The 26,459-nt window shown below is 39.2% G+C and overlaps 1 protein-coding gene across 1 annotated transcript in view; it reads left to right on the forward strand.

Annotated features, from left to right (window-relative positions):
* Positions 1-26,459, forward strand: part of NEB (nebulin) — a 195,013-nt gene that overhangs the window by 48,719 nt on the left and 119,835 nt on the right. The window contains exons 36-54 of the mRNA XM_081095547.1: positions 1,007-1,114; positions 3,348-3,659; positions 4,654-4,860; positions 6,678-6,782; positions 8,659-8,766; positions 10,138-10,449; positions 10,996-11,202; positions 11,670-11,774; positions 11,928-12,035; positions 12,659-12,970; positions 14,188-14,394; positions 17,001-17,105; positions 18,265-18,372; positions 19,362-19,673; positions 19,793-19,999; positions 20,442-20,546; positions 21,505-21,612; positions 23,788-24,099; positions 24,301-24,504. Of these exons, the coding sequence (XP_080951673.1) occupies positions 1,007-1,114; positions 3,348-3,659; positions 4,654-4,860; positions 6,678-6,782; positions 8,659-8,766; positions 10,138-10,449; positions 10,996-11,202; positions 11,670-11,774; positions 11,928-12,035; positions 12,659-12,970; positions 14,188-14,394; positions 17,001-17,105; positions 18,265-18,372; positions 19,362-19,673; positions 19,793-19,999; positions 20,442-20,546; positions 21,505-21,612; positions 23,788-24,099; positions 24,301-24,504 (3,552 nt within the window). The remainder of the gene's footprint in view (positions 1-1,006; positions 1,115-3,347; positions 3,660-4,653; positions 4,861-6,677; positions 6,783-8,658; positions 8,767-10,137; positions 10,450-10,995; positions 11,203-11,669; positions 11,775-11,927; positions 12,036-12,658; positions 12,971-14,187; positions 14,395-17,000; positions 17,106-18,264; positions 18,373-19,361; positions 19,674-19,792; positions 20,000-20,441; positions 20,547-21,504; positions 21,613-23,787; positions 24,100-24,300; positions 24,505-26,459) is intronic.

Raw genomic sequence — 26,459 nt, forward strand, 5'->3', positions numbered from 1 at the left:
GAAATACAGAACTGGTGATAAAATAATAGAATTTTAAGGTATGATGGGACCTTGACAATTACTTAGGTCAGTTTTCCACACAGTCTCGGTTGCAGCCTGGCCCGTGATGATGGTTCTGTACCTCTGAGTTGGTCTTTCAAAGTGTAGGACAACTTTAAAGGATTCTTCTTCTTCTTCTCCTTCTCCTTCTCCTTCTCCTTCTCCTTCTCCTTCTCCTTCTTCTTCTTCTTCTTCTTCTTCTTCTTCTTCTTCTTCTTCTTCTTCTTCTTCTCCTCCTCCTCCTCCTCCTCCTCCTCCTCCTCCTCCTCCTCCTCCTCCTTCTTCTCCTTCTTCTGTATTGAATTTACTGAGGTGACATTGGTTAATGAAGTTATAGGTTTCTGTATTTGGTATTGTGTGTTCACCATTCCAAGTCAAGTCTCCTTCCATCACCATTTATCCCCCTGTATCCTCTTCTACTGCCCCAACCCCCCCCCCCTTTCCCCTGACAATCACCATAAAGGATTGTCATAAGCTCTTTATGTAGAGCTTAACATCTAGTTCTCTAAACCTCCAATCAGTTTTCCTAATTTTTGCATGTGGAGAAGGTTATTATCCTCCAGAGAAATAAGAATAAAGAAAATCCTTTTTTTTTTTAAAAAAAGCAACAATCCTAAAATTGCTAGATCTTACCACCAGACCTTCCCTTGACCTTTCCATAAGACTGAACAACTTCATTTTCTCCAGCTGGTCCTCACATACCCTGGTCTCCAGAACCTTTATTAGATCCACAAACTGGATCCACTCCAGTTTCTCATGTCCCTCTTCAATATGTGCCCAAACCAGATCTGGGTGAATAATTAGTGCAGAGCCCAGTAAGTCCATGCTATGTAAAATGTGACATTTTGCTCTAGGAGGTTCTTTTAGCTTCCATCTGCAGAGGGATAAAACAATTCCAGCTGTTGAGGAATCACTTCAGCGGATGAATACACAGCATGCTGACACCTCATTTCTTCTTCTGTCCCAGGTCTGTTATAAACGGGACTGGCATGATTTAATAGCCAAGGGCAACAATGTGCTGGGAGATGCTATTCCCATCACCGCAGCCAAAGCGTCAAGAAACATTGCCAGTGATGTGAGTACACGTTCTAGGTGAAATCTGGGTGATTGCCTTTGTAAAAAGTAAATAGATGCGTGCTTGTTTAAATGCTATCACATTGAAAACAAGATGTTGAATTCATGACATTCAAACTCTGCACAAAATAGTGTTTTGAGAAACTGTCACTTTTCCATGTTTTGTGATTCTTTTCACTTGACCCCACTTGGTAGAGCTGTCAAAATCCTGACAGCTGCTTTCTCCCTGATTCATATCCCAAATTACCTCCCCTGACACCTTCCCTGACAGCCGCATTTATTTTCGGTGAGAACATCCTGACTGACACTAACACATTAAATTCAGGTGCCTGCCTGCATTATAATTGCATTAAGACGATTGAAAAGATGTTCTATAAAATGTACAGATTTTATTTTTATTTTTTTGTATTGAATTTATTAGGGTGACACTGGTTAACAAAATTATACAGGTTTCAGGTGCACAGTTCCACAACACATCATCTGTACACTGTACTGAGTGTTCATCACTCCAGGTCAAGTGCCTTCCATCACCATTTATCCCCCCCTTTACCTTCTTCTGCCTCCCCCCAGCCCCTCCCTGCTGGCAATCACCATTTTATAAATCCAATGGGCAAAGAACCACTTTTTTAGAATGTAATTTTGATTTATGTAATTGATGCCCATTTTATCTATAACAGAAGCAGCATACACTTATTCTTCTTCCCATAATTGAAAAACAACATTTTCACAAAGCATACTCCTTCCCCCCCTTCACATCCGCCCCCCGCCCTCCCCGCTGCACACTTCACTGTTACCATTCCAGAGACTACGATTTTGGTTTGAGGAGAGAAGAAAGAAACCACACATGTATGCAGGCCACAGGGGAGATGGGTGTAAGAATTCTAGAGCTTTTTCTTGTAGGGCTGCTACTGAAAACAGTTCCTCAGAGATGCACACATCACTGTGAAATACATTTCTAGTTTTAGGAGGAAGTGAAAGTCTAAAGCATGACATTATCTTCTCTTTTTTTGTAAGCACTTGCACAGAGCTTTTCCTAACATACCTAGAGATTACTTGATAATCCTTTTGCCTGCCGAACTCCTGTTGATAAATTGGTGCTTAAACAGCAGAAGCTGTGTATCTGCAGAGTTTGGGTGGATTTGAATTCTTTTATGTGGAAATTGAAGTTTTGACCTGTTACATACAGTGTAGCTCAATCTGCACCACAGTGCCGATCCTAGCAGTGAGAGATTTTGGACAGCACAGCTTTTAGATATCTACTGGTGGGGAAAGCTCACAGTGGTCCCTGCCCTGAGTGTAGTTCAGGGGTCCTCAAACTACGGCCCGCGGGCCACATGCAAATACAAATATTGTATTTGTTCCCGTTTTGTTTTTTTACTTCAAAATAAGATATGTGCAGTGTGCATAGGAATTTGTTCATAGTTTTTTTTTTAACTATAGTCTGGCCCTCCAACGGTCTGAGGGACAGTGAACTGGCCCCCTGTTTAAAAAGTTTGAGGACCCCTGGACTGTAGTTCCTTTACTCATCTTAGCTGCTTCAGGAGAGGAGCTGCTGAGGACTGGGGTGGGTGAAGACTCAGCTACCTACCAGTGCAGCATCTAAATTGATGCTCCCTATTAGGTCAACCTGAGACCAAAATCACAGTAATGATTTCCTCCCCCACCCCAAGACGATCTGAGTGCAAACATCTCACATGTAGAGTTTTTTTAGAGTTTCTTCTGCACCTGTTGTTTACCTATTACTAGGCCAATCAGAACAGAAAATGGGAGGTTTTCTCAATAATTTCTAATAATATGTGATGTGCAATAATATAATGGATTAGGTGAATTCACATTGCTGGAAAACCAGGAGATATGGGTCTTATATTTGGAACGTGTCTGTTTATAGTAAGTGTGAAAATTCAGTTGGCTTTAAGTAAAGTTCTAAATGCAAGTCATCTATAGGATTGATAACAAAGAAGAGAAACTGGTCCTGAGTGTATCGTGACACCCACTATAACACAGAAGTGATGGAAATAAATATTGTCACTCTGAACTTTCTGGGGAGTGTGTGTGTGTGTGTGTGTGTGTGTGTTTGTGTGTGTGTGTGTGGGGGGGGGGGGGGATATGGTTTGCATTTTTGTACAATCTTCCAGAAAGTCACAATGTTCTGAGAGCTTTTGTGTGTGAAGAGAGTTGCTACACCTACTAGTATCATTGCCTAGGACTTTGCTAACCAAGTTCCGCCTCTGCAGTATAAATACAAGGAAGCTTATGAGAAGGCCAAGGGCAAGCATGTGGGTTTTAGAAGCCTCCAGGATGATCCCAAGCTGGTCCATTATATGAACGTAGCCAAGCTGCAATCCGATCGTGAATACAGGAAGAACTATGAGAACACCAAAACCAGCTACCATACTCCTGGGGACATGGTTAGCATCACAGCCGCAAAGATGGCCCAGGATGTTGTTACCAACGTCAATTATAAACAACCGATACATCATTACACATACCTACCTGATGCCATGAGTGTCCAGCACACCAGGAACGCGAATCAAATTCAGAGTGATGTAAGTATGTAGGACCGAGCAGACCCAGAGAAGCTGGTACTTAAGGGATAATCTTTTCTTCCTACTTTAGTAGACTTCACAATACAGTAAGATATTTGGGGGGGAAATGTACTTTAAAATAAACAGTCATTATTGAAAGATTAGCAAAGGCATGGTGGACAAGCTGTGTTTTGCTGGCTTTCTGCACTCCTACTGTCACCATTGACATTGCCTTTATTAACTTCTGGGTCACAGAGAAAGCCATATTCCACTAAGTCGATAAGCCACCTTAATCCTCAGCAAGAGGAAATGGTTCCTCCTGGGGTGCTTTCTTCAATGATGATACGTATAAGGCAAAATAGGAGCATTCTTTATTCTTTCTGAATTCAGCAAAGTTATTTTCTGACTTTTTTTAAAAAAAAAACCTCAAGGTCACACTCTCCTGCATGTAAATCTGTGTGATGAGTCATCTAAAATGAGCCAGGAAGGCTTTGTGACTGCAGCATGATTCACGGGGAGCTGCAGAGGGAGGTGTTTAATATTCAGGGCTTTTCCTTCCACAGGATCCAGATGTCTATAAGAATCGTCCTCTGTGAAGGGAAGAAACGGTGTTCCTTTATTGTGGCTCAATGCAAATGTCTCTCCCCAGCTGAGATCAGGAAGAGCCTAGGTGGACAGTGTGGGTGAAATTCAAAGTTGGGGAGTTTTCAGTGAAATCAAAAGGAAAGCCCAATTTATTGTCAAAAGAGACAATATTTTTTCAGCAGTAGCCGTGGAAATATGTGGCCCAGATCCTCTCTGTGTTGTATAATGCCCCCGAACAACAGCACTGCTGTTTCTCATTACCAAATTCTGGGTGAGAAGCTCCGTGACAGACATAACCATAGCTTCCACTACGGACGGGAGCGAGTTGAAAAGGTTGCCATTCATTTCCCCTGCAGAGGATTGCAGATTGCAGAACCAGTGCTTGGCTGTTCTCTAGGACATCTCCTCATATGAGCTTGCTCTTTTACAGAATGTGTATAAGGACGACTATAACACCTTCTTCAAGGGCATTGGCTGGATCCCTATTGGTTCTCTGGAGGTGGAGAAGGCCAAGAAAGCAGGCGATGCATTAAATGAGAGGAAGTATCGACAGCACCCAGATACCATCAAATTCACAAGCGTGCCTGACTCCATGGGCATGGTTCTGGCTCAGCAGAACACAAAGCAGCTGAGTGAAGTAAGTGGTTCCCTTCGGAAGGGTGTGTTGATGAATAGCCCCGTGATAAGCCACTTCACATCCTTCTTAATTCGCTACGTGAGACAGCATCTATGTTAGCAAATCAGCTGCTTTCAGCGGGTATGATCAATAGGTTGTACTTTTGAAGCACCTTGGAACTTGAACATCGGTAGGACCGGGAGGGGAGAAGGAGACTTCCAAATCTGCTTTATTTTCCCAAAGTGGAGAGTCTGTGCTATTCCTGAGACATATGGAATGGAATTAGTATTATTATCTATCACTTGGTCTGAATTGCAGACCAAGCTATTTTATTGCTCTGAGTTACAATAGTTCTACTTAGCTTCCCAGGGAAAGGGCATAATAACGTCCTCATCCCCGGGCACAATAGCTGGATGTTGTGAGAGGCAATCTAGAGAGAGGCCTCTGGGAAGGAGATAAGCAGTTTACTTCCAGAATCATCGGAGTCACCTCTCTGAGCCCAGGTCTCGCTGGACCCTTACTCTTAGTCAGAGGCTAATTGCAATACTCAGTGCTTCACCTCATTTGGTAATGTCAGAGTTCTCTTAAAAGACCTCCACCCGAAAGAGGGAGGTAAGTAAAAAGCAAAGAAGGGAAGACTGTGTTTTTAGCCCCTGGCTTCACCACTGATGCCTCTCTGTGTGAACCCTACACCCAGCACCTCTGCTGAGTCAGTCTCCTAGATCCCTCAGCCATCCTGTCCAATACTCTCTGTCTTTCAGCCACCACCAACCTAGTTCTGGCTCCATAACTCTCCTGTGGACAACTATAGTCATCTGGTATCTGGAGTCCATGCCCAAGGCACACACTACAACCAGAGAGACCATCTTAGCTCAAATCACATCCCTCTTATAGTTAAAACCCCTTAGTAACTTCTTGAACTGAAAATAAAATCTAAACATATTAACTCGTCTGGGAGGCCCTACTCCCCATCCTGTCTGAGCTCTGGCCCTCCTCAGCCACTCCAGTCCCTGTAACCCAGGGCTGCCTTCGGTGCCTCTCAGGCCATACCCTTTCCAGACTCAGGGCCCTGAATGCTCTTCTTCTGCTTGGACCCCTCCCTTATCTTCAATTACCTCCTTAGAGAGCCTTTGCTGACCACCCTTCTTTCTTTCCTAAAGTTATTTTATTTACAACACATCATAAATTCTAACTCTACCTTGTAATTCATGTGTTTATTCTCTGTCTCTTCTACTGGTCTGTAAGCTCCAAAAGTACAGGTCTGCCCTTTTCAACCCTTTAAACACAGAACCTACCACCTTACTTGGCCCACAGCGCTGTCTAATAATTATTGGTGAAATGAGCCAATGACTGCACTACTAATAACCCCTCTGTATGATAGTTTAGGTATATAGGCACACCTCATTTTATTATGCTTTTTTATGCTTCGAAGATACTGCGTTTTCTACAAATGGAAGGTAATACCCTCCACCAGCAAAAAGATTAGGACTCACTGAAGACTCAGATGATGATTAGCATTTTTTTAAGCAATAAAGCCTTTTTAAATTAAGGTATAAACATTGTTTTTTAGACATAGTGCTATTGCACACCTAATAAATTATAGTATAGGGTAAATATAACTGTTATGTGCACTGGGAAACCAGAAAATTCATGTGACTCACTTTACTGTGATACTCACTTGATTGCAGTGGTCTGGAACTTAACCCACAATATCAGTGGGGTAGGTCTACTTATGGAAAAACACAAATGACAGTCTTGCTTTTTAAGGGAGTATGTGCTTAAGGAAACCTACATTTTGTCGGCTAATGATGTTTGCATGCTGCCTCCTTTGTTTCTAGTTGAACTACAAGGTGGAGGGGGAGAAACTGAAGCACAAGTACACGATAGACCCTGAATTGCCTCAGTTTATTCAAGCCAAGGTCAACGCCCTCAACATGAGCGATGTGAGTACTTTCCCTGGTGATAGTCTAACATTGCTAATGGGGGCCTTTCTTTTCCAGTTCTGGGTAACGGTTGAACTTAGAATTTTAAGGGAAATAAACTGAGTTGGGCCCCACTGAATTTCTCTTAGAGGAGGTCATAGAGAAGCTGTGACTTCCAGTTGGCCCTTAGCTGGACCCCGGGCAATTGCAGGCTATTCACCCACTTCCCTGTCCTAGGAATGTACGTTCTGCCTGTTTCCACAATGGGAGCCATTTTCAAGGGCATGGCCTTACGAGAGCAATGTGTTGTTGAGACCACCTGGATGGTAAGAGTGCCTAAGCCCCGTTAGGGTCTCTATATAAACTCTTAAGATGCTGGCAGGTGGGTGCGGAGATCTCCTATGAGGCCACCGAAGACAGACCTCATACCTAGGCTCCCTTGCTATGTACCTACCAGTCTAGAGTGACCTGCCTCTTTCTTCAGTCCCGCCTTGCCCTCTGTGTACAGAGGCCAATCAACAGTCCTCAGATCAGACTCTTATTCTATATAATAAAAGGCTAACATGCAAATTGACTGAATGGCAGAACGACCAGTTGCTATGATGTGCCCTGACCACCAGGGGGCAGATGCTCAATGCAGGAGCTTACCCCTGCTGGTGAGTGCACTCCCACAGGGGGAGCGCCGCTTAGCCAGAAGTCCTGAGCCAGGCTCACAGCTGGCGAGCGCAGTGGCAGTGAGGGGTGCCTCTCCCACCTTCATGGCAGTGCTAAGGATGTCCAACTGATGTCAATCGGACATCACTTGAGGGTTCCTGGACTGCGAGAAGGTGCAGGCTGGGCTGAGGGACCCCCCCACAAGTGTATGAATTTCATGCACCAGGCCTCTAGTCATAGAATATGAGGCTACCATAATATTTCACTTAATGCAGGCTTTTCCAAACTATGGGCTATGACTCATTAGTGAGTTATAAAATCAATCTAGTAGGTTGTGTTCCATTAAAAAAAAAAAAAAAAAGAACAAAATGGGATAGCCAAGATAGGAAAATACAGTAGTGCATAGTCTGTGGTAAGGTTAATTTTGCTTTATTTAACTTTTGTTTCAGTTATTTGTTAAAACTTCTAAAAAAAAGTTTACTGTCATTTTCTTTAGAAACTCTTTTTTGTATGTAATGAACATCTCTCTCAGGTAGTCTAGATACCTAATTGGTAGTGATGTTTAAATTTACTCTTATGAATTGTTTCCTTCTGCTTGGGTTGTTTTTTTTAAGTTGGTAAATTCTAATTTAAAAAAATAATCAAACCTTAAGAAAAGTGTTCATTTCTTAAAAGATACCTTAGTCACTCTTCCTAATTTTTTAGGCTCTCTGGATCTCCAAATAAACATTTTTTTTGGTGCTCATTTCTATGCTTTTGGTTTTCTTAGAAGTTTTCTCTGCTGTTATAAGTAATATATATACATGAAGGTCAATTAAAACTGGATGGTACTACACCTGAAATTTTAATTTTAATATTAAATGCTTTTCTGTAAATTAAAATGCTTTATTATTAAAAGTACAAGAAAATAAAACTATTACATGCTTATTATAGAAAAGTTGGAAATATAAAAAATTATGAAAAAATTAAAATCTGGTATTCCACATCGAAAGCATTACATTTCAGTTGCTTTGTTATGCCAGCATACACATTTTTAAAGCAGTTGAGATCATACTGTGTAGTTACTGATGTTTTTTAAAAGGCTCTGATGGATACATAAAAGATGAACCAATAGCCCTAACTCTGCAAATTCTCTCAATAGAAAGGTGTAAAGTATGACATGTTTAATAAGAAAGATTTTGGCATCTTGTTTCATTCTTTTAATTTTGTTAAATAATAAAATAATATTTCTTTTTTTTTCAAGGCTTATTATAAAGCAGACTGGAAGAAAACTCTCGCTAAGGGTTATGATTTGAGAACAGATGCTATTCCAATTGTTGCTGCAAAAAGTTCAAGAAATATTGCTAGTGATGTAAGTCTAATTTGAAAGCAGTAAACTTTATATTTTCAAAATCTTCACATGGAGGCTATATGAACTATATTAGAAACAAAATTAAGAAGTTATGATATTAAAATGCTTTTCTAGTATCCTAAGTAACAATGAGTTTTTACACTGCTTCACTTTAAAATATTTAAAAACTCAATACAGTTGTTACAAATAAGAAAATTATTTTTTAAAACTGTAAAGTATTTGGAACTCTCATTGTTATGAACTTGAAAACTGATTTTTATTTTGTCAAGAAAAAAAAGATTTTGTATACTAAAATGTCACTAAATTGGAAATGTATCCAACTGTTTTAAAAGAATACAATTTTTATTTTATTTTTTAAATCTTTATTTGAGGATTTTTTTTCTATTGATTTTTAGAGAGAGTGGAAGGGAGAGAGATAGAGATAGAGATAGAGATAGATAGAGGTAGAGAGAGAGAATTAATTGGTTGCCTGCCGCACCTACCCTGAATGACCAAGGATGGGGATCAAACCTGCAACTGAGGTGTGTGGCCTTGACTGGGAATTGAACCTGCAACCATTGGTGTGAGGGCTGGTACTCTAACCACTGAGAAAACAGGCCAGGGCAAGAATACAATTTTTAAATACTATAATTTCCACACAAAAATTGATGAAATATGAAAATCCAGGCAGAATTATAGGTTCAAATGAGATGATTTTAGTTATATACTGGATTCAATTTAGCAAATTAATTTATAATTTTTATATGAATTAATATAATATGTTGATAAAGTCAAAAACTCTATCATTTGTAGTCCCATAAACTAATTCGTATAAGGGCATTGCAAAAATTTACTCAGGATTATGCAAAGACTTTATAAGATAATGCAAAGTAACACTGGAAACATATAATAAAAAAAATACACCACCCAGTGTGGCTCAGTGGTTGAGTGTCAACCCATACACCAAGAGGTCACCAGTGCAATTCCCAGTCAGGACACATGCCTGGGTTTCAGGCTCAATCTCCAGTAGGGCATGGAGGAAGCAGGAGATCGTGTCTCTCTCATCAATGTTTCTCTCTCCCCCTCTTCCTTCCTCTCTCTACCAAATCCTTATTAAGTAAAAATTTCAGGAACCTTTGAACATATTCAAAGAATCTATTTATGAATAATCTGGATATAAACTATAAATTATTCCATTCTTGAGTATTTTCAGAGCATGTTTAAAGACCATCCATTAAAAATTCTTTGCTAGTTGTTCATTTAACAATGTTAAAACGCTAGATTCAGAATGGACTTATCTATTGCTTAATTTGTTAGGTAAATTCAGTTTAATACTTTAGTATTTCCTACTATACCCTATCAAACTTCTGTCTGCCCTTCTTTTTCATATAGTTCAAATATAAAGAGGCCCACGAGAAAGCCAAAGGCAAGCAAATTGGATTTCGTAGTCTTCAGGATGATCCTAAACTGGTTCACTACATGAATGTAGCCAAAATGCAGTCAGAACGTGAGTACAAAAAGGGCTACGAAGCCAGCAAGACTAGGTACCACACACCCTTGGATATGTTCAGTGTGACGGCGGCCAAGAAATCTCAGGAGGTTGCTACCAACACCAACTACAGACAACCCTTCCACAACTACACTCTGCTGCCCGATGCCATGAACGTGGAGCATTCCAAGAACGCGATGCAGATTCAAAGCGATGTATGTAACAATCAACAGATTGTTGGCATAGAATTATTCCTTTCTAGTTGGCAGGAGGGAAGAACAAGAAATAGGCAATTCCACTCACTCCACCCTAAACCTGGCTAGGCTCACTATAATTAGGGGTCCGCTCCAGAATTTGGAGTTTTAGGCTTTTACTCATTTAAACTATATGTAGCTTTGGGGGTTACTATATACATATTTTAGAACTTTGGATGTTGGACCCAATATATGATGTATCCTTTAAAAATAGATTTAAATGAGTCCTTTATAATATGTTTTCTAGTGCAAAATTCTGTTCACTTTCACCCCCAAGAAAGTTAAATTTTTAAAGGAATTATTGGGTCAGGATTTCTTGTTAGAAACCACCATGAATGTAATAGCTTTTATAATTAATTGTTTTCCAAAAGATAATAGGGAATAAAAAGCCAGTTATTCTCCTCCAGCTCCTTTTTTCTTTCTTTTTGATAATGATTGAATCCTCTAACTAAAGAAACCCATGCCCTGACACTTTTTGAATTCAAATTTTCCTTTTATATTGTAAAGAATCTGTACAAATCCGACTTCACCAACTGGATGAAAGGGATTGGCTGGGTCCCCATAGATTCCCTAGAAGTGGAGAAGGCAAAGAAAGCAGGAGAGATTCTTAGCGAGAGGAAGTACCGCCAGCACCCTGAGAAGCTGAAGTTCACGTACGCCATGGACACAATGGAACAAGAGCTTAACAAGAGTAACAAACTGACTATGGACAAGGTAAGAACTCACCTGCTGGCCTCAGCCCCGGAGCCCACGGAGTGCTCATGCCCGTGAGCCTGGTGCTGCTACTATGACCTCTGTCGGCATTTTAATCTTTCTGATGGCCCTGGTGGTGGTGGCGGTAGGAGGGGCATTCTGTATCTTTTGTCATGTCTAGAGATTCTCAGTTATATTGACCCTTGGGCTGTCGACACCATGCTGAGGGTGGGACAAAAACTACAAAACCTACGTCATGTGGGGTTGAGGCAAGATGGCATTTGTTGTTTCAGTGGAAAAGGATTCCCTTGTGTGATCATTTTCGTCCTCAGCATGTGCCTAGTCTCATCACCCGCTCCTGCTGTTTCACCCATTTCCCAACATCAGAGTTAAGCTCTTCCCCGGGGAGCTGTGAGTCTCTTCCCCTTGCTAGCACACCCACACACTGGTCCTGCTGTGCAGTCACGTGCCTGCCCTTCTTGTTGTAGAGGCGCTACATTGAGAAATGGAACAAAGACAAGACCACCATTCACATCATGCCCGATACGCCAGACATTCTACTCTCCAAAATGAACCAAATCACCATGAGTGATGTAAGTAGATGAACAACAAAAGTAGGAAAGGTGAAGTGAGCTAATGCTTATGGAATGTCTGTCTTTTACGTGCCAGAAATCAGGATCCTCGTCCTAACCCAAATGAAAAGATGCTGACGTTTTCCTTTTCTTTTTTTCTATTTGGTCACTTAGAAACTGTACAAAGCTGGTTGGGAAGAAGAAAAGAAGAAAGGATATGACTTGAGGCCGGATGCCATCTCAATAAAGGCTGCAAGGGCCTCTAGAGACATTGCCAGTGATGTAAGTGCTTCCGCTGGGCTTTCCTTAGGCTGAGCGGAGTTTGTGTGTTTTCAGGAGCTGCAGTCAGCTCTACCCAGGGTTGGTGGGACCATCGTCCCGTGTAACACACAAGCCACATCCCTTCATTCAGTCCAAGAATTCTCTAATCATTTGCCCATTATTTAATGTAAAAATTGGGTCTTGTTAAAATAAGTTGCTTTTAAAGTATTCTAATCATTTATAGGCAATTCTAAACAAAAGTAGAGATGAAGCTATAGATTTTACCTCGGACACCCCTGACCAGGCTTTTCCTGAATTTAAAGATGCAGCATGAAACACTGTGTCTGCAGCCTTTTCTGCTGGTCAGACAGCTGAGTGGGAAGAGCTGCTTTCTACAGCATCCTGGACAGCTGATGTCCACATTGCTTTCGTTAATTCTGAGATCACTTTCTTTCCATGGACCTACATCTGGCACAGAATTTGAAATAAAAAGATTTTGCTCCTTGCCCCCTATGAGCTCTTTTCTTTCTAGTTTTAGGGTAGCTCTAAGACTCTAAACCTATGACAAAGCTGAAGGCATCTAGTTTATTATATTCTCGTTCCTCCACTATCTTCATCACCATGTTTGTTTTTTCTGTCTACAGTTCAAATACAAGCAAGCCTATGAACAAGGCAAAGGGAAGCACATTGGCTTCCGGAGCCTGGAGGACGACCCCAAGTTGGTGCACTTCATGCAGGTGGCTAAGATGCAGTCAGACCGGGAGTACAGGAAGGGCTATGAGAAATCCAAGACATCCTTCCACACGCCAGTGGACATGTTCAGTGTGGTGGCGGCCAAGAAGTCTCAGGAAGTGGCCAGCAACACCAACTACAGGAATGTGATCCACACCTACAACATGCTTCCTGATGCCATGAACTTCGAATTGGCCAAGAACATGATGCAGATTCAAAGTGATGTATGTGACAGACATGCCATTTGCAGAGCGTTTACTCTGGAAAATAAGCAAATCAGTAATGACCATAGTAGTGACATTTTGAAAATCCTGAAAGAAATTCATGCATAATTTCCCAATAAGTCGTTTCATTTTTTACCTTAGGTTAAATTTATTTATTTATTTTTAACGAAAAGGGATCATTTCTAGAAACGAACGTCTTATTGTCTACCATTTTGCTGTGAGCCTTGTTGGGTGCTGGATTTGGCAATAGCAAATGAAATTTGGTTTCAGAAAGAATGTGCTGAAAGAAGCATGTCTAACAAAGCGAGTCAGAGGCATGAAAGGCTCCTGATAGGAGCATGAGGGAAAGCAGGACCTCAGATGATGTGATAGTCTTGCCTCTCGCTCCCAACCAGCATTCATTTCACTAGGTCCAGCTTTTGAGGAGGCGATGGCTGAGGCAGCTTATTAGAATGAGTGTGAGGAAGGCACAGACAGCAGAGAGCCAAGAATTCAGCTATAGAGGACATCTGTTGGCTGGAGAAAGTGAATTTAAATTATAAACCAAAGGCAGGCCCCAAACCTGTATTTCCCTTTGGAAATGTAAAAACTGAGCTATTATCTCATATGTATAATTTTATATATGCATATGTAATATAACCAATAGATGTAATGAATATATATGTAATATATATATTATTACATAAATACATTACATATAAATATATTACATATATGAGGAGGTACATAAGTGCCCAAATGAAAGCAGCCAAGTACACAAGTGTAGAAGAAAATGTCAGAGTTGAAGGGAGAAAAATGAAATTTGTGCAAAGTACCAGTGTGGTTCCCAATATACCTGAGGGAATTGTAACCGTGGTGACTGATCAAAGACTTATAGCAAAAGAGAGAAATGGGGTCCATAAGTCATCTTAAGGGAACTTAAGAATTTTTGTAAGAAAGTTGGGCCAGCATAGTCACGGTTCTTGAGATAATAGTAATGTGGTACATTAATATACTTGGTATTTTTTAGCACTTTTTCTTCAGGAAGGCATTTAGAAACACAAGTCACAAAAATATTACTGCTTGTTTTTAATTCCTCATGCAAGAAAATGCATAAAAGATGAAGTTTAGGGATAAAAATAGTCGAAGTTCCATATACTTATGGAATATCAAATACCCACACGTGTTTCCTGGAAGTTTTGGTTTCTTCTCCTTCTGGAACTTTTCCTCTTTTGCAGAATCAATACAAAGCCGACTTTGATGACTTCATGAAAGGCGTTGGATGGCTCCCTCTGGGCTCCCTGGAGGCTGAGAAAAACAAGAAAGCCATGGAGATTATCAGTGAAAAGAAGTACCGCCAACACCCAGACACTTTGAAGTATTCCACATTGATGGACTCAATGAACATGGTTTTGGCTCAGAATAATGCCAAAATTATGAATGAGGTAAATCTTTCAATAATGTAGTGTTTCATCTGTATCAGGAAGAAGCTAGGCATATCTTATATTTAATCTTCAGATTTTCCTGACAGTTTTAGGGCATCATAATTAATGTTTACTCTACCTTGAAAGAGAACCTTGTAATTTTAAAAAAAAATTAGTCTTAATAAGTGCCCCCACCCAAATGTTCAATGAGCCTCTCTACCCCATAATGCAAATCTTTAAAAGGGTTCCCTCTAAGGTGAGTTTGAGTAGAAGTTCATGAGTTTGAATCAGAAGACTGCCTGATAACAGTTGGGTTTTTTGCACCCTACCCTGCTTCCTAGCTGGTTGGTGGGATCAGAGCAGGCTCCTAGATCACGTGGCTATAGCAGCATTCGGAGCCAGGGCCTTCTCTGGGCAATCATGAGAGCAATTTTTCTCCACCAGTAGTTCCTTGGATTACTAATAATTCCAGCCTTTAGAAAAGCCTTAGTGTATTTCTTAGTTGTAAGTTGATATCAGGACGAATAAGTCATCAACCTTGGACATCTGTTTTTAAGTTACAAGTAATAATATAGTTGCAGAGCATTGGCTATATTATGTGGATCACAGTTTGCAATGCTGTTGATTAGAAAAAGGGAGAGCCCGACCTCTGTGGCTTAGTGGTTGAGCATCGACCTAGGAACCAGGAGGTCACTGTTTGATTCCTGGTCAGGGCACATGCCTGGGTTGCAGGCTTAAACACTAGCAGGGAGTATGCAGGAGACAGCCAATCAGTGATTCTCTCTCATCACTGATGTTTCTATCTCTCTCTCTCCCTTTCCCTTCCTTTCTGAAAGCAATAAAAATATATTTTAAAAAATTTAAAAAAGGGGGGAAATTATTTGGACTGTAACATTAAACAGTTGCAGAAAATGATGGTCCTAAAGATAGAGCTGTATTATGCTGTCTCTGAGTAAATCCCCTGGAGTCTTCTGGGAAAACAGATTTGTCAAGAAGACCAACCTCCTTGAAAGGAACTTGCCTAAGACAAGGCATGACTTGCAATGCCCTTTTTTAACATTTAGAATTTAAACTATCACAAGCGTACATTTATTTTTAAAATATTAAAACTTTCATTTTTTTTCTTCATTGTTAATGATTTCCATTTCAGAATACTGATACCAAGATGAGAATCATAGAAATAGAAAATGCTAATACTGAGCGATACTTGGTGATCATCAAGTTGAATCCTTTCGTTGTAGTGTTGAGAAAACCATGGCCGAGCGAGGCAAGGCGCCTCCCCTAAAGATACACAGCAGGTTAACTACTGAGTCTGGATTAGAACCAGGCTCTGATGACTAGCTATTGCTCTTTCCACTAGGATTGTGCTAATACTACAGCCACTACATGTGGCAATTTAAATTTAAATTAATTAAAATGTCATATGTTTTCTCGGGCTGCTTTTGAACTACAACAGCAGAGTTGAGTAGTTAATGACAGAGATCTTCTGACCCATGAAACCTGAGATATTTACTGCCTGCCCCTTTACAGGAAAAGTTTACTGATCCCTGGTCTAGAAGAAGGCTCTAGAAGTTTTGTTTTTGTTTTCTTATTAAACTTGTCTAAAACAGAAATAGCAGTTTTTAACTATCAGATTGCAAAGATTAAAAAGTTGTTATATAGAGTATTTGCAAGGGAGTTCATGTTAATGTGAACTTCTGATCAACATATTTTTAATATTTGTTAAAAAATATTCACATGCCCAATACCCTACAGAAATCCCTATATATGTGCAAAGATACACACACACACACACACACACACACACACACATTTTTTTTTGCAGATTAGAGTCTCTAAATAGAGATACTGAGATGCAATTTAGAGTATGAGACACTTTTTAGGATTCAGTACCTGTGGGAGGGAGAACCAGGCAGAAAGAAGAGTCTGACTGTGAGGCCCTTGAGTGTATGTGACCTGGCAGATGGGTCCTGCGTTGGCCTAGAGCCATTCACACTTTGATGAGTCACTGGATGTGGCTACCAGGGAAGGGTGTACTCTTGAGTGAGGCAGCAAACTGTGCAGCAGGTGACAACTGGAGGCTGTCTGCCAATGTTTGGGGCAACATGTTCTAGGTCCACCACTAAGACCATGGCGCCATGACTTGTAGAAGACTGCAAACAACAAATCAAACGCTGTCAGCAAAGAACCTGCTAAGTCAATTGGGTTACACCTCCTCATGGGGATAGTAAGCTTTTTATATAAAGTAAATTATTTTAAGAGGCTTAAAAGATCTCTAACCTGCATTATTAAGTAAAAAAGGCAAGATGTAGATTATTATGTTTATATGTCTTTATTTATATTTAAAAAGGACTATATGTAGGCTTTAATATCCTAGAAAATTTTAGAATGGAGATGCGATCTCCAGGCTGTCCAATAAGAGGATAGGACATTTTCTTTTCTATCCTAAGACATCCTCTCCATTGTCTTGTTTAAATGAGCACCTTTTTATTTAAATTTTATAAAAATAAGACCTAACTAATAAAATATTGATATTTATGTACAATGACATATATGTACTAAGCAAGGCTCCTTGTAAGATATTGACTTCCACTGGGTTTGTTTGTTTGTTTGTTTTTACTCTCTAGCACCTCTACAAACAAGCATGGGAGGCTGACAAGACCAAAGTCCACATCATGCCCGATATCCCCCAGATTATATTGGCAAAGGCAAATGCCATTAACATGAGCGATGTAAGTATCATTACCCCTGTTGTCATCTTTCTTTCCTGCCTATTTGAAGCAGTAAAAATGAATTAGCTAATCAATATGCCTTCATTATAAGAGTAAATGTTTTGAAAGTAAGAGTGGGAATCCAAAAATGAGAATCTTTCTCTGTCTTGCTTTGCAAACTGTTGGAGTTGAACCGTGGATGGAACTCGGGCCCAGCAATTGAAATTTGAAGGGCAGGTCCATTTTGTTTTAGGGGCAGGTTCTCCTTCTCAAACTAAGATACTTGGCAAGAAGAAAAGCACTTGTGGGCCAGGAGAAGAGAAAAAGGAAGTGAGAATCCTAGGGCTTCATTCTTAGAATCCATCCACCAAACTTTTGAGATGGTTCTAAAGAAGGGGTCTGGGGAAAGCTAAATGGAAAAGGAAGATGCACGTTTTGAAGAATTTGGGCAAGCCTCATAAAAAGCAATGTACAACACTTAATGTCAGAAAAAGCAGAGGTGATTTATTTCACTTCCTTTGTCATCCTAACCATAGTTGCTAGGAAATCCTCTAATTCTGCCAGGTTTTATTTTTTTTTCTTTCCTTTGTTTGAATTACATAGGGATTTGAAATTGCTGTCTTCATTTTGGGTTGTAGAGTCAACACAATTATATAAATAAAAATATCAACTGCAAAACAATGAAATTTTTTTAATGTAAGAATGTGGCTGTTTTTTAGTCATCCCTGGACTCTTATTTGATAAAATGCATCAGTAAGAATCTACTGGGCTTTCACATTTTTTTTTTCTATCTAAACTTTTTATTCCTATTTTATTTATTTATTATTTTTATTATTTTTTTCTTTATTGATTACGGTATTACATATGTGTCCTTATCCCCCCCATGCCCCCACTCACATTTTTAAAAAGCATATTTATAACTTCATAGAGATGGAGAACTTTTACTTTTTCTGGTAATTTCTTTTTTCTTTTTCTTTTTTCTGGTAGGTTCTTGAAGACATGTATGAGCTTGTAATTGATTTTTTTCCAAACACAATTATGTTATTTGTGAGAACATGTAGCCATTGATCCACCAGGGAAACATTCTGTTCAAAAATAAAAACAATGCTAGTTTACTTTTTAAAAATAAATCTAGGCTTACCTATTTATAAGAAAACTATTCCCTGGCCTCTCTTTACAGAAACTCTACAAACTTTCCATGGAAGAGTCTAAAAAGAAAGGCTACGATCTCAGGACTGATGCCATTTCTATCAAAGCTGCCAAGGCCTCAAGAGATATTGCAAGTGATGTAAGTCTGAAGGAGAGCAGTCCCCTGGCTGGGGGGCCCTAATCTACCAGAATAGTAACAGCTCAGTTCTGGAGAAACTTAGTGCTAGAGTATGGGGGATGGGGATGTGCCTGCTAACAAGAGCCTCATTCTACCCTGTGAATGCCTCTTAGCTCTGCGCTTTTGTTTTCTCTGGTATTTCTGGGGGGCAAGAATCCCTAGTCACCAAGGCTATGGCCTGTAGAAATCCAAAGACTTGTACTGTTCTTGCCTCTTAGGATCTGTCTTCCTAACAGGATGTCTCATGAAGTGGTGTGCTGGGGGTGCTGATGACAACTGATTGTTAAATAATCGGGAATTGTGCAAACCGGTTATTAAACTGTTGGTAGCTTGACATCAGCCACAGTGGGAGTATTTACGTCACAGAAATTGGCAAAGATGACAATTTAGGGTTTTTCCCCCCAGGGAGCTGGTGTACCAGCACACCATTGCCATAATATAAGCTTTGTGAAACTCAGTTCTTTCATTTGCGTGTTTGTCCAAGAAATCCACTCATAGTGAGTGCTGAATGATTTGGGAGTAGTGAGAGAAGAACATTTCAGAGCAGTCTTTCCTTTGCCACCCCCCAGTTATACTTTCTCCTTCCTCTATCGCTGGTCTTCGCCTCTCATTTGCTAAACTCTCTTACCAACTGTCGGCCTCTTTTGACACTAACAGCAGAATATGTGTGGAAGTCAGTATGGTGTATCATCATAAAATCTGGCTTCTAATCCTTAGTAACCTGATAAGTCCCTCACCTCTGGCTCTCAGCTTACTTATCTTAAAATGGGGGCAATAACTTTGCTATCTATCTGGTAAGGTAGGATTGTATCGAGTTATACAAATAAATGTGGAAAATGTGTTTTGTGAACTGTAGAATTCTATACAAGTATTACTTGTTATGAAGTACAGAATGCTGACACTAGAATGATTTGAATTGCTCTGAATAAATTTTCCAATTTTCTTCACAGTATAAATATAAACATAACTACGAAAAGGAGAGGGGGAAAATGGTTGGTTTCCGCAGTCTTGAAGACGATCCCAAGTTGGTCCATTCCATGCAAGTGGCTAAGATGCAATCTGATCGGGAGTACAAGAAAAACTATGAGAAGACGAAGACCAGCTACCACACCCCTCCCAACATGCTCAGTGTCACGGCCGCCAAGGATGCCCAAACCAACATCTCCAACACCAACTATAAGCACCTGATTCACAAGTACATCCTCCTTCCAGATGCCATGAACATCCAGCTGAGCAAGAATATGAATCACATACAGAGTGACGTAAGGCTCTCTCCTTTCTGGGCGATGGATTGCTCGCGTGGGGAGGGATCACAGTCTTCTCTGCCACACTTTGTGTCTAAATTGGTAAGGTAAAGTAGATTTGCCTCTTGTCTTTATAGAATGAATATAAGCAGGACTACAACGAATGGTACAAAGGGCTTGGCTGGAGTCCAGCCGGTTCCCTAGAAGTGGAGAAGGCCAAGAAAGCAACTGAATATGCCAGTGATCAGAAATACCGCCAGCACCCTAGCACTTTCCAGTTTAAGAAGCTGACTGATTCCATGGACATGGTTCTTGCCAAGCAGAATGCGCTTACCATGAACAAGGTAGACGAAACAGCCATCCTCCCGTACAGTCCCGAGTGAGGCGGAGCTAGCAGCCTCTGGTTCTTGTTTGGAATGTTTGATTCTGGTTCACCACTACTGGGTCGTGCAGACAGTTCCAGAGCACACCCCTATACCATTTTCTTCTGCTGCCTACCCGTATTTTTATTTCTCCTGCCCTTCTAATTAAGTTAGAAATTATTTTTTAAATTATTATATCCTAAGTATTTTTTATTTATCATAGAAGAAAACATTTAAAAGGCTCTGTTTTAAAATCTGAGTTTGGTTTTGGTGTCTTCTCTGAATTATATGCTACTTTAGTTATAAATTAATTTAATTTAATTCAAATTGTGTGCATTCTAATATTCTGCTGCATTTTTTTTCTTTCTGGTTTGTTCTAAAAGTTATTCAAATTTCAAATGCCTTTTTTTTTTTAACTTCCCAGCAATTATACACTGTTGATTGGAACAAAGATAAAACCAAGATTCATGTGATGCCTGATACACCGGATATTTTACAAGCCAAGCAGAATCAAACAATATACAGTCAGGTAAAGTTTATACAAATTGGGCTCAAAATTAATTAAACTTATTAAGTGATGTAATGGTAAATAACTGATGTAAATAAATGCTAAAGCATTGGAAATGAATGACACAAACTGGCTAGCCTAGGGATGTTGCAAAATGTGGATAAAAGCAAAAGCTTCAGTTACGATTGTATGTTCCATGGAGGCAAATGCTGTACCTGTTTTGTTTTTCTCAGAACTTATTGTGTTTGGCAGAGAGTAGGAAATCAGTAAATAAGTATTGAAAGAAAATATTATATCAAACAGGACTGGTATGAGTTTTGGTTTTGCCACTTATAATTTGTATAATATTGAATCTACACCTTAGTTTCCTCATCCCTAAAATTGGGACCATAAAAGTGCCTATGAGGTTGAATTGCTGTGAGGGCCCAGTGAGAAATTTCATGTAAGGCTGTCAGCACAGTGCCTGGTACATAGTACTGGATGGCTTTCAGCTGTTTTTATTATTTTGCAGTTTTCACACACATGCTTCCATTCAATGAATTTGACTCAGAAAGGTTAACTCATTTATTGCACTTTACAAAAGACATTTCATTATCTATTAGGTTTATTAGAGAATCAATATTTTGTCACCTGACTTTTTGTTATCAATTATTTTAACATTTGTGTTCAAAATATGAGTACATAGCATGAGAAAGTTACCGGATATGTCTGATCTATGCCCATAAATGAGTGAACAGAAAAGGCCATACTCACTTATACCTGGGGAAGAGGGGCATCTCAGCCAAAAAACTGAAGCCAGACCATCTGATGCTTGGTCAGTGCCCTATTAAACAGCTCGTTTTGTTTTTATCCCTATCTTTAGAGAGGAAGTAGATGATGTCAGGTTTACCCAGATCTCTGTTTATTCTCTAGGTAAATTTCAGGAATCTGTTGGGGTTTTAATATACACTGAATATTAAATAATTTCTTTAATTTTCAGAAACTCTATAAACTTGGATGGGAAGAAGCTCTGAAGAAAGGCTATGACCTCCCAGTTGATGCAATTTCAGTACAGCTGGCCAAAGCTTCGAGAGACATTGCTAGTGATGTAAGTCCTACTCCTACTTCTGTAAGGATGTATTTTTATCGTCAATGCCTCATTTTGTTAATCCCAAGAATTAATCACACAAAAATCAGAGGACCTTGGCTGTAGAGAATAAATTACCAGAATTTCATAGGGAAGCACAACCTTTTAATCAAAACCTTTAAAATCAGACAAAACAAGAAATAGGTTTGGAGAGAAAGACTTTCTAAAGACAGACTCTAACAATAAATTCTAAGAATATAAGAGAAGATTCTCCCTAATCCAATTAATCTGTGGCACTCCAGGAGTGTTGGAAACCTAATTAGATAATGTATTATTACCTAATTTCTGGCTTGAAGGTCAATACCTCAGTAAAATGAATCAATGTGGTGATGAAACTAGAGCAATAATGGCAATAATGATGATTGTATGTCCCCCGGAACATAAACTCATTTTCACTTAATGTTATGTGTTCCCCATAAGGTAAAGATAGCTTAGGAACTGAAGAAATGCATCAATAATTTTCTAACAATGCAACATTTGGTAGTATCTGTTTTCTTTTCATGTGAACCTATGGTTAGAAACTTTTGAAATCTTACCCCAAAATTAAATTAACTATAAGTGAACTTTCCCACCATTGTAGAGATTATATCTCTTTTTGGTTTCAAAAGGTTTTTGTATATTTAAAATTTAAGAAAATTAAAGCTATTTTTATAAATACTTAATAAATTAAAATCATAGCATTTAGAGTTAGAAGATAACTTAAAGGTTATTTAGTCCAATCTACCTACTCAATGATTTACCTTCTCTCCATCTCTAACACGTGGCCATCCAGTCTGTGAATACTTACAAAATATAAGGATTTTTGTGTCCATTTCCTTGTTGGATCATCTGGAATTGTTATTATACATTATCTTACATGGAACTTAACTATGTTACCCATCAGCTCTAGTTCTGTGTTTAGAAACACCACAAAGTATCTTATTTCCTCTTTTACCTGATATCTCTTCAAACATTTGAAGTTTCTCACTTATTCTCCTTTGATTTTATAATTTCTTCAATCTCTTGATCATTCTACTTGTGATTTACTCTGTTTTTTTGTTTTGTTTTTCAAAACCCCTCTCAAAATAGAGTGCCTAAACCTTGGTGTTGTCTTCCTGTTACAGGAGGTCAGGCAAGAGTAAATGAGCTCCTGACTTGCCTTTGTGTCTCTACAGAATCTGTGATGCTACTTTTTTCATAAGCAGTTTTGTCAGATTGCCCACATAGAGCTTATAGTCAACTTGAACTCCCGAGTATTTTTAACATACATAACCATGAAGCTGGGTGTCAAAAGAGAGTAGAATCTACTTCCATGAGGTGTAATATGCGCTCAGCATCTAATATTATGTAAATGCTGCTATTACTATCTCTATTATCATTGTTGTTATCGTCATCTGGTATTAATGCGATTTTCCCAATTGAATGTAAATACTGGATTTCACTTTTACTTTCTGAAATTCGTGTAGTTCGTTTTGATCCATGTTGGCAATATGTTGAGATCATGTAGAATTTGTAGAATTTTTTTCAAATATAACATATTTAGCTGTTTTTAGCCATATGTGCATTAAGAAATCGAGCCTGAACAGGACTAATTTATATGACAACCATATGGCGAGTCACTAAAAATCCTGGTGCTTAATTAATCTACACTATTAGGCCATTCATCAAGTCATGAATCTTCTGAAATTTTGCAATTCAGCCCATTCTTTCCCATTATTCCATAAGGATGTCATAAGTGCTTTATCAAACACTGCCTTAAAGTCAGCATACACTGCATGCATATAAGCATAACCAATGAACATAAGACACTGGGGGGTAAGGGAGGCCAAGGGATTGTCAAGAGCAGGGAGAAAAAAGGAGACATATGTAATACTCTTTGTAATACTTTAAGCAATAAAACAATTTTAAAAAATTTAAAAAATAAAAATAAAGTCAGCATACACAATGTATTGGAATTAATTTCTCACTGCAACCTCTCTGGATATTCAATTACATTACATTTCTTTGAAAGTCTCTGCTTAAGTTTTTACATTTCTTACTACATTAACATAGACACACCTTCTCTCATTTCAGTTTTCAAAAACAAACATACAACCAAAGCAAACTGAACTTAACCTCTGTTTATGTAACTAAAATAACTATTTCCTCTGATTTCAGTTTAAATATAAACAAGGCTACCGCAAGCAACTCGGCCACCATATTGGATTCCGGAGTCTGCAAGATGATCCAAAGCTTGTGCTGTCCATGAACGTAGCCAAAATGCAGAGTGACAGGGAGTACAAGAAGGACTTTGAGAAGTGGAAGACCAAGTACACCAGCCCAGTGGACATGCTGGGGGTGGTACTGGCCAAGAAGTGCCAGGCCTTGGTCAGCGATGTGGACTATAAGAACTACCTGCACCAGTGGACATGCCTGCCAGACCAGAACGATGTTATCCAAGCTAAAAAAGTTTATGAAATACAGAGTGAGGTCAGCTTCTATTAAATCTAATCGTTTATATATGACTTCCTGTCTCATAGGAGAGGCCATTTAGTTGCAGAGAGACAGAAACTAGAAAGAGGAATTATTACTGAATATCCAAAACAGATCTGCTTGTGAATGCATAGACTCTCTTGAGTCAAGAGCCCCAAGGAGGATGGGATTTTGAGGCTTGCTTTGTTTTTTTCACAGAATCTGTATAAGTCTGACCTCGAGTGGCTGAGAGGTATAGGATGGAGTCCCCTGGGTTCTTTGGAGGCAGAAAAGAACAAGCGGGCCTCAGAAATCATCAGTGAGAAGAAGTATCGCCAGCCTGCAGACAAAAACAAGTTCACCAGCATTACTGATGCCATGGACATAGTTCTGGCAAAGACCAATGCCAAAAATAGGAGTGATGTGAGTATAATTCTTTGGGAATAAATGAAATAACTTATAGTGCCTGATACTTGGTAGGTGTTCAACATAACAGCAGCACATCACACAGATAGCACAACACAGCACAATGTTTTATATTTAGTTGCTTCATTTGAATTATCAACTACCCCACACTGGATCGTGTAAAAATGGGTATCAATTTTTGTGCCCCAAAGCTTGTTTGTTCATTTGTTCAAAGTGTAATGAGAAAACTATAAAACATACTTTTTTTTTGAAAGTTGAGTACATTTAAACCCCAAATTTTGTTGTTGTATGCTGTTATTAGGGTATAGTCTGTAAGAGAGAGATACCCTCAGTACCTTGCACCACAGATACAATGGAAATGTTATAGAGTTTATTTTCTTACCAATAATTATAATGCATTTTGTTTAGCTAAAGCATACATAAACATTTATATATATATATATATATATATATATATATATATATATATATATAATCTTTAACTTCCTTCTCCAGCACTGACACCAGTAGCTGGCACATACTAGGTGCTCAATAAATATTTAGTGAATAAAATAAAGGAAAGACAGCAGTATAGAGTAATTCTAAAGTATAACCCTGAAAATTATGATAAGTTGAATAATGTGCACTGAGATTCTGGAACTGGTAAGAAAGTTTAAATTAATACATAATAATAACCATTTGGGTCTTAGAAGAATCTAAATATATATAATATGCTATATATTTTACACATGTCAGACATATTAGTTTTCACATAATATACATAAGCTCATAATCAGCTGATAGTAAACACTTGATAAGCTGTAGCCCCCCTCTTCCCATTCTACCTCTCACAGATTTCTTGCAATTTTGGTATCCAAAATTTACAGTAAATGCTGACATGTCAGCTTTATCATGAATGTTCAAGCTTTTTTTTATGATAGAAATTTGAATCCAACTAGCAGGCTCATAAAGCAACAAAGTTATAGAAAATATTTGCCCCTTTGAGACCAAGTTTCTTTTTTCTCCATGAAGCAGGCCTGTGTACAAAGCTCTGAGCTACTAAGGTGGCCAAGAGAAAAACCCTGGGTCATGAAATTTATCAACATCAATGCCTCAGGACAGACTTGTCAACAGTGCACCCTGGTTACAGAAATGCTGAGAGATTACTCCCCTCAGGTCCCAGGAGAGGGGCCCTGAGGTCCTTGAGCCTGCTGTCTCTCCTTTTGAATAGACCAATACATCTCCCTCAGAATAAACAAATATTAGCATTTTCTCTGTTTTCCATGGAGTGAAAGTGACATATGCCATTAAACATCTGGCCCAGGGGTCCTCAAACTAAGGCCCGCGGGCCACATGCAAATACAAATATTGTATTTGTTCCCCTTTTTGTTTTTTTACTTCAAAAAAGATTTTACTTCAAAATAAGATATGTGCAGTGTGCATGGGAATTTGTTCATAGTTATTTTTTAAACTATAGTCCGGCCCTCCAACGGTCTGAGGGACAGTGAACTGGCCCCCTGTTTAAAAAGTTTGAGGACCCCTGATTCTGGCCCGACTTAATGGTTCTCAACCAGGAGCAATTTTGTCACACAGGGGCATTTGGCAACACCTAGAGACCTTTTGGGTTGTGACAATTTGAGTGTGACATGCTACTGGCATCTAGTGGATAGAAGACAGATATGCTGCCATCATCTCAGAATGTATGGGATAGCCCCTTCCCAGACGCACCCCTACAAAGAATCATCCAGGATACAGCTAATAGTGCAGGTTGAGAAACTAGGATCTTAGTCAGAAAGGTTAGCGCAGAACCAGGAAAAATGTATATGGAAATTCACAGGCTTGCTTGGTTTTTGCCCTGAAGGTCTTAATTACCTTCTCTGGGTTATATGGACTGGAGTAAGCATGCTCAGGAAGGAGAAAAGTGCCAACCCCACACACTCCATACTGCGTGCCTCAAAGGGAAATTCATAAGT

Source organism: Myotis nattereri (assembly GCF_964212035.1).
Source record: "Myotis nattereri genome assembly, chromosome: 7".
NCBI classification, from domain to species: domain Eukaryota; kingdom Metazoa; phylum Chordata; class Mammalia; order Chiroptera; family Vespertilionidae; genus Myotis; species Myotis nattereri.